Source organism: Folsomia candida, unplaced genomic scaffold, assembly GCF_002217175.1.
Source record: "Folsomia candida strain VU population unplaced genomic scaffold, ASM221717v1 Fcan01_Sc056, whole genome shotgun sequence".
NCBI lineage: Eukaryota > Metazoa > Arthropoda > Collembola > Entomobryomorpha > Isotomidae > Folsomia > Folsomia candida.
The window spans coordinates 392,617-401,288 of NW_019091248.1; the positions used below are offsets into that span (position 1 = coordinate 392,617).

General features: G+C 33.9%; 1 protein-coding gene across 2 annotated transcripts; it reads left to right on the forward strand.

Moving 5' to 3' along the window:
- Positions 1-2,746: 2,746 nt before the first annotated feature.
- Positions 2,747-7,521, forward strand: LOC110862411 (U1 small nuclear ribonucleoprotein C). Of its 2 annotated transcripts, XR_004833426.1 has the most exons (7): positions 2,747-2,893; positions 3,278-3,425; positions 3,708-4,580; positions 4,974-6,934; positions 7,031-7,175; positions 7,235-7,294; positions 7,367-7,521. XR_004833426.1 is itself a non-coding variant. In XM_022111620.2 (4 exons), exons 1-4 carry the CDS (start codon positions 6,866-6,868, stop codon positions 7,411-7,413), a joined length of 321 nt encoding a protein of 106 aa, XP_021967312.1. In that variant the 5' UTR covers positions 6,716-6,865; the 3' UTR covers positions 7,414-7,521. The 2 variants fall into 2 exon arrangements, 1 of the variants encoding a protein (XP_021967312.1); XM_022111620.2 differs by lacking the exons at positions 2,747-2,893; positions 3,278-3,425; positions 3,708-4,580 and having other exon boundaries at positions 6,716-6,934.
- The last annotated feature ends 1,151 nt before the right edge of the window (positions 7,522-8,672 follow it).

Below are 8,672 nucleotides of genomic sequence, written 5' to 3' on the forward strand. Positions count from 1 at the left end.
CAAAATACATCATGATGTGTTCAAAAAGTTAAATTAGAACTCATATTTCGACTAACACGAAAAAAGGATACCTAGTTAGGCACATTTACATTTCTGGAGTACATTTTGTTTCTTGTCTGGTTAAATTATCAACTGAGCATTATCAAAAACTGAATATGTTGGAACATATTTTTACTCCCTCCTTGTTATCACTTTTACATGGTGGTTCTCCAGTACATCTGTACATACGTAAGTTCTGTCGTATGTAAATATGTACATGCGCAAATGCAGATTGTCGCCTCGCACATTTTTGTAAATAGAACAAATGCCTATAACTCCCGAAATTTTGGCAGTGTTGTAGTAATTAACTACAAAATGTAATTAATTAGTAGTTAATTACATTTTTTTGAAAAAAGTAATTGTAATTAAGATTTAACTACTTTTCCAAAGTAGTTGAATAAAGTAATTCAATTACTTTCCTTCATGTTGGAGATAGCCAACTACATTCAATTACATTTCAATTACATTTCAACTACTTTTCAAAAACCGAAGTGTACGTACAGAAAAATCGACTTTCCTCATAAACGGCGGAGTACACAAATTGAGCACTAACTATACTTACGTGCATTGTTCATTATTCTCGTTATTTTTTTCAAAATGGAATCTCTTCCGTCTAATCTCAAATATCTTTTGAGTGAAGAGAATGGATTTAGAGAAAACACCCTGAGAAGCAGAAGGTGTACATGGATTACTCCAATAAAAATGGCAAGAAGAGTGTCGAAAATCAGGCAAAATCCCGACAGACTGGGCCATTGGATATTTACAAGATTGGACAAACAAGTGGTGCGGCAGAAAAATTGATACGGTCAACCGTGAAGTTGCTTGTGGATGGAATAATCCCAATTTCATTTTTTGAAAACGAAACATTTTTTTGCACTTGCAATTTTGAAATGTAATTCTGTGTTGTCAAAAGAAATCTAGAGATTAGTAATGTTGCTTTAATAAATGCTAACTGGAAATTTATTTTTCACAATTGTCTAAATTTCTTGTTTTTCACACAGGAAAAAAGTAATTGAAAAGTAATTGAAAAGTAATTGAAAAGTAGTTGAAAGTACTTGTAATTAGTAATTGAACTTTAGAAAGTAGTTGAAAATGTAATTGAATTTTAATTACTTATAATCAATGTAATTGTAATTGTAATTCAATTACTTTTAAGAGTAATTAAACAACACTGAATTTTGGTTCAACATAATTCATCTTAGCAATTAAGGTATTCACGATACAAGTGTAAGAGTAAGTTCCTCCTGATGCGGTAATGCATATTTGGAGAAGAGATCGCAAACATGGAACATATATAAACATGCTCTACTTCAAGCATGTACGTACACATGTATGTGCGTTGTGTTCTAAGGTCAAAAATGTGTTTATATACGTATTTTTCAATGTGAAATCTCATTAATGTGATATTCAGTCATTCCGAAGCCCAGCAAAGTAAGAAGTTGATCTGATTTAAAATTTGTTAGAATTTAAAACTATATACGTAACTATCGATGTGTATGGAAGGTGTTAAAAATTTTAGGTTAAACCTTCAATAAAAACTAATACGGAGACTGCGAAATTCTCGCCAAATGCATTCTACAAATTCGCTTAGTGGTGATTAAATATGTAGATTCGATACACAATAGGTTGTTTTCCTATGGTGAGAGGTGCGCATACATACTTATACATATGTACTTATACTTAATGAAATTAACAAGATTTTCTAAATTTGAAATTTTCCGACAGATTTTGATAACACATGATGATAAATTTCACCATTTTCTTGCCACATCAAGTATTTCATTTCATATTATCATTTGTGCACAACAAGCAAATTACTTCTAATTTTGAAATGGCCGCAGATTTGTTATACAATTCATACTCTAAACATCTCAACATTTACGCATCTAATAAGCAAATATTCAGAGGACGGCGATGCTGATAATAGTGGACCTCCATTATGTAGGTGGAATTTATTTAATTCTTTTAATCGCACATCAAGACAAACCTGTGATATCCGTCTTTATGGTTTAGTTTATTTACATGTGCACATTGAAGGATATAAAAGGCTTTCATTAAGGTATGAAAATTAACTAAATATTAGCTGAATTTATTTAATTTTGATGTTTCATATTCTTATATTTTGTACGTACGGTCAAGAAATTGTCCATGCTAAAAAATCATCTTTAATACGACGCTATTGTCTTAACTGTTACTAAAAGAAAAAAAACAACGAGTTCCACCACTACTTACGATATGGTGGTAGACCCAAATTTACGTTCGAGTCGGGTATATAAGCTTGAAACACATTTCAACGCATGTAACTTTCTATATTAGGGAACGTTCATAAAATATGTAACGGAATATGTCTGTACCGTGTCCCACCCCTGTACACTACATGGATAGGAATTTTAACATGAGATAGCAGACCTCACACCATATAAACCTCCCCCTTCTTACGCTACGTATGTTGTGAAAGTTCCCTTATGACTACATTACAGCTGGGTCAGTAACCAACCTTCACTTTTTTAGTAAAACGTTTTCCTTGCATTTATGTAGCCAACATTACATAAGTTTATAAAAACAATATGTACATAAACATAATTACATCGTAAACATTGATAATTATTTTTAAATCACGTTTTACATATAAAATATTTCACTTCAACCAACTTCTACAAGTGTACATTGTACATACATAAGTTTGTATAAAAGTTTGAGGTACATAAATCTACAATAATATTGTTAAAAAAGAAAACACAAATTAAATTATTGAACACATGATGACGAATTCTATTCAGGCGCAGCTAGGCAAGTACAATTTCTAGAAAAGAACTCATTCCTATAAGAATAAATCCCTTTAAAATGGCTGCTGGTAAGTCAAAAAATTAATTTACAAATTAATTAAACATATCTGTCACATAATATCCGTTATGTTCAAAGGAGTAGTTTAACAAAGCAGAAATCTTTTCAGTAAATTTTTGCTCCCCACCTTACAATTATTTAATGTGCATTGAAAACTCGGAAATTTGGGTGCGATATCAAACCAAAAATTATATTTGTAAAACCTTTGGCATTTGCCGTACAATTTCCTCGTAGCTATTGGAACCAAATAAGCAAAGATTGGTTTACAAAATTTAGTTTACTAAACTATTTTATGACCAGTCTGTACAATTAATACTATCCGCATTTAAAATGACTCAGTGTTTGAACTCAGTTTTTTCATTAATTCGTTATTTTATTATTTTCATTGTTGTAGGAAACGTGGACTTTAGGACGTGCAACTATACTACTGCCCGCGACCCCCGGGTCATCCTTCTAGAAGATATGGACCAGTTCGAGGTCCAAGTCTTTGAAGCGTATCACCAACGAGGATTTCCCCGAGTCGTCGTAAACTACGCCGGCCTGTAAGGACCATACATGCTGTGCTATTTACATACAGAGTGGTCAGTTTAGCTGAGCAGAAATTTTTCAGTCAAATTTTTCTAATTTGTATTAAATTTGCATAAAAAAGAATAAAGTTTTTGCAAGTAGTTTTTTTAGTATTTAATGCCTTCCGAATGAATTACAACTACACGATTTTGTGAAAATATTCACTGCAAAATTATTACCTTCGTTATACTAAGTATTCTTGACCACAGTACATATTTTCTGGCTGAATATTTACAAATTTGCAATAACTCCCGCAGAATCACCGCGGTCAGCTATGAAGCTAAAAAACTGGGAATCAACCGTGACGCCACACCCCGTGCCCAGGACGCTTTGAAAATTTGTCGCAATCTCATCCTAATCCAGCAACCGCAAGATGCCGACATCAAGCTGAAAGAAGCCAGTTACAAGATACGTCTCGCGGTCGATTCCGTTCTCCAGAGTTTGAATCCCCCTCCAGTTTTTCAATACTCATCCCCGGACGAGTCGTACATCGATATTACAGCGTACATCGATAGCATGGAGGAACGCTATGGGTATGATAACCTGGTCCACCAAGTTAAGGAGAATCACCTTTGGCCACAGACTTTCCTTTATAATGGAGAAATCGATGGAAAACCGAGCTCATGATTAGCTCAATTATGTCCTTGAACGCCTGCAGGATCTAAAATACTGGGAAAACTGTAGTCAAGAAGTTCGCCTAATCTATGGGTCTCTTATCGGAGCGAGGATTATCAAGAAAATTTTGCAAGCCACTAATTATCAGTCATCTATTGGAATTGGATGCAACAAATCTATCGCCAAGATCGGAAGTGCCCTCCACAAACCGGGGTCCATAACTATTCTAGCTCCAACGGGATTGCAACAATTTGCAGAATTTGTGAAGATCGAAGGAATTTCGGGACTAGGAGGTAAATTGGGAGACGTGATTAAGCACAAATTCGGGGTGGAAACTATGCTCGACTTACAAAACGTGAGACATGTTCGTCTCGCGAAGACGGTGACGTTTAACGGAAATTGGATCGGGTATGAGAAAGCAACAGTGATTTTGAACAAGGCCTACGGTCTTTGCGACGATGAAGTTGTTCCGATAAAATACGCTAGTACGGCTACAGTTTCGCATCAGTTTTATGGTAAGCAAAAAAAAACTAAAAATCATAAGTACAAAATTACAGGGTGGTATAAAAGAACGGGTTAAATGTCAAGGTAACAAATTTGGACGAGGAGTTTCCTTATTTGCATTGGTTAGAATCCAGTGCCCTCGCAAATTTTACAAGTCGCTAAAAAATATTGATTTCCAAAATTAACAGTGGAAAGAGTTTGACCATTTTTAATAGATTGTAAAGCAACAGAAAACATCATTGGAATTTCCATCTTTCAATAGGATTTTTAAGTCGTTCGGATTTTAATTTAATAAAAAAAATATTGTGTAATTTGCCCATTAAATAAATCTTTTAGGGGCAACATGCACAGCAATTACGTTTTATTTCAAGAGTTGATATTTTAACTATTTCTTACCTCAACAGGGCACACTTTCACACGGACGCAATACATGACCGAAATCCTGGAACTCTACGTAGATAAGATGTTGGAGCGACTTCACTTCGAAAAAAGAAATCACAACAGGACCCCCACCACTTTGAAATTCAGCATTTTCCTCACAAATCGTAACAATATCCACGCCAAACTGGAGAATGTTATGTGGCATGAAATTAACAATAAGGGGAAGATGATAGATAGTTTTGGTTATGATAATACGTCAATTATACCGCAATACTGGGATAAGAATGCGCAAGTTGATAAGGTGCAGATAGTTGCCAAATTTGCAGACAATCCAACACAAGTTTATGCCGTGTCAGCATTTAGTTTTATGTTTTAAGTAATCCAACAAAACTATTGTACTACTATTTGTTTCATTATTTTACAAATTGTTCCCAACCGTAATTGGGTGTTCCGCTATGAAAAACTCAAAACTACGTGGTATTAAATCTCAACTCTGTGGAGTAACTATGTGGAGTAACTATGTGTCTCCTCCATGCTGGTTATAATTTGCCACTGATTAATAATAATATTTTTCACGAAACTAAAAGTTATTAATCGTTCGTATAAAATTTCTCGCCCAAAGCTAATAAATTTGAATTTCCTAAAAAAATATTGTTACCAGTGCGGTCGAAGAGTCTAGGGACTCTGCATAGTAACATTTGTTACCACGTTACTTTGAGGGTATGTCATAGCCATTGACAAAATCATGTTTTATAACGTGCCGGACGAATTATATGTTATTTAGCAATAATTAAATTAATCTGTATGTAATTTAAGTGATTGTATTGACTGCTTCCAGCATTCTTAATATAAGATGTCAATATATGACACACATGGGTTAATTAATTTAATAAATTTAAAAAATACTTATTTTTTATTTTATTTTGCATAAATGTGATAAACTTAAAAAAGGTTGAAAAAATCGTTGAGAATCTATTTATGTATCACCCATAGGGTAGTAATGTCATCATGTAGATTCCGACTAAAACTACATATTTTATAAAAATAATTTCAAAACCAAGTTCAAAATTTGAAAAATTTGGAATACACCCAGAATTTTGGCATAATCCCTGATGTTTTTCATCTCTATGAACTCATACATATATGTATACCTACGGAAATTTGTTAATGGAAATTTTGCGAGTGTCTTCTCGCAAACTCTCTGATTCTTAAATACTCTGTTTTATATGCAAACGTATATTTAGGTCATATAAAGATGGATAAAAATATATACATGTATACACATAAAAATACATACATGTGTACATATGTCCCTACTGTGTATGCAAAATTTTCCCCTAAAATACGTATGTATGTAGTATATACATACATATTAAATATGTATGTAAATATGTACGTAACCTAAATTTACAAAATGGCACAGATTGTACCTATTGTAATGAATAAGTTATACATACAAATGTGCAAACGTGTATTAAAGTTGCATTCAATAATTGTACAAAAAAGGACATACTCCAAAAATTCTGCGTGACATGACCTGGCCAAGGAGAAACATATTTACAATAAACATCTACATATGTATAAATACACAATGAAATGACAAAATTGCGTAAATCAACTCCAAATATCCATTCAACTCATACCGCTTGAGCGACTCTCTTTCCAAAATTGGGACCAATTTGACAGCCAAGACAATGCAATTCTTCCCGATTTCATGAATTACTTAATTTCTTACGAGTATAAAAACAATGGATTTTCCATGAAAACGATATCATAAATATCATCCTCTCATCATCCATAGCCTCTCGGAGTACAGGAAAAATCCAAAAATCAAACCAAAAATCAAAAATTATTTAAAAATCAAATCAAACCAAAAATCCTTCACATTTCCTAAAAAACAAAAATCAATTTCAAAATGGATCGAGTTCTCGCAATTGCTGTCGCATTGAGCGGAATACTTTTCGTGGTGTTTGCCTATCCCCAGGTGAGAATTATTTTTTCACAAATTTTGGTGTGCAAAATTATTATTTTTTTTTGCACATATTTTTTGCAAAAATTGAATTTTTTATCAATTATCCAGGAAATTCCGCCCGTTCCGGGTGTCGCTAACGGCACGATTCCTGCCGGTGTTCCACCAGTACCAGGAGTTGCAAATGGTACCGTTCCCGGAAGCGTCCCACCCATGCCGGGTGGTGTTGCAAATGGCACTGTTCCCAATGTTCCCGGTACACGATTTTGGATTTATTGCTAAAAACGGTGAAAATAATATTTTTTTTCTTCACAGTGAACGGCTCGATACCAGACATGGGCAACTTGCCAATTGGTGGAAATGGAACACTTCCAGGTAAAAAATATGGATATGAATTATTTTGAAAATTCGTAAACCTTGGTTAATTAGCTTTTTACCATAATTTAGGAGGTGTCCAGCTTCCAGGAGGCCTTCCAGTTGGGGGAAGGAAATAAATGTGATACAAATATTGGAAAAAATTACTTGAACAACTTAATTTGGCAGAAATTTGGAATTATTATGAATTGAATTAAGCGAAATAAATTGGTTAAAATTTACTATTACGATTTTGTATTATTTGAAATAGTATGTAAAAATTTTCCCAGATGTGCATACCTAAATTCATTTTGCATGGTTATCATAAAGACATACGGATTTATTTATGTAAATACATAGACATACATATGTAAATATGTATTGGCCAGTCAGATTTTTGGTTGCTCCAGTGCTAATTTCATAAATTTGAAAAAAAAACTTGGCGCCGAAAGTGATCCACCGTTCCTCTCCTTCGGTCATGCCGATGTCGTGGCCATGAAGGTAACCTGGCAAGGGACGGTCTATATGATGCAATAATGGTATATGTACCGAGTTTAAGTATATGTACCTGGGTATTTTTTATAAATCTGCAAATGTTCGAAGCACAATATGAAATCATATTGACAATTAGGTCAGATGTAACAGTGCATAATTGCAGATGGATAACTTTAGTTTTAACGGATATTAAACTATATTTATGAAATCCTCATTCCGGTGCTTGTTGCACATTGCATGTACTACTAATGCCAGCTCAAACCAGGTTCAACCCAGATATTTTTATGACCACTATATATACTCTGATACATACATCAATTATGGATGTGTAAAATAGACGATTTTGAGCTAGGTAAGTTGGCGAATAGGGGTGATGCTCGAATCAAAAACTGGAGAACTCGTTTTCTGCCTGTAAAAGCAAAAATTTCGTATCCGCTCAAGTGCCACACCAAAAGTTGTTCTGAAGAGTGGATGTATGAAGCTCTGGTCTTCATAAAAAGATCTGGTTTGAATAGGGTTAGCTTTCGCATGGTATGAAACAGAAGGTGAAAGGAAATTCAAAATTCGAAAGATCCCTGACAAACACAACCTTTTGGATTTTAGACACATAATGTATACAGGGAGAGTATAGCAATAACGTGTGCTCTAAGTACTTTAATTAAAAAGTATTCGCGCGTTCAGTTACGAAACCAAATCTAGGAAATTATCTAGGAAATGTACCGAAACTGCAATATTTTTTTTGTTTTTATGATTTTATAAATCCAAGTTTGGGTTTTGGAAAAGGTCAGTTTTAGTCACTCACTTACTAGGTATACTCGCGACCTGTCGTGTGGACCTAGCTATCCCACTATGTTTTTTAGAATCTACTTAGGTCCCAAATAAAGGATCCAATTTTCCCTGTGAA

Bases quoted from the DNA above. Each gene is read 5' to 3' on its own strand.
- LOC110862411 (XM_022111620.2), top strand. From the start codon at position 6,866: ATGGATCGAGTTCTCGCAATTGCTGTCGCATTGAGCGGAATACTTTTC. The intron at 7,176-7,234 runs GTACACGATTTT...TTTTCTTCACAG, and splicing joins CACTGTTCCCAATGTTCCCG to TGAACGGCTCGATACCAGAC. The intron at 7,295-7,366 runs GTAAAAAATATG...ACCATAATTTAG, and splicing joins TGGAAATGGAACACTTCCAG to GAGGTGTCCAGCTTCCAGGA.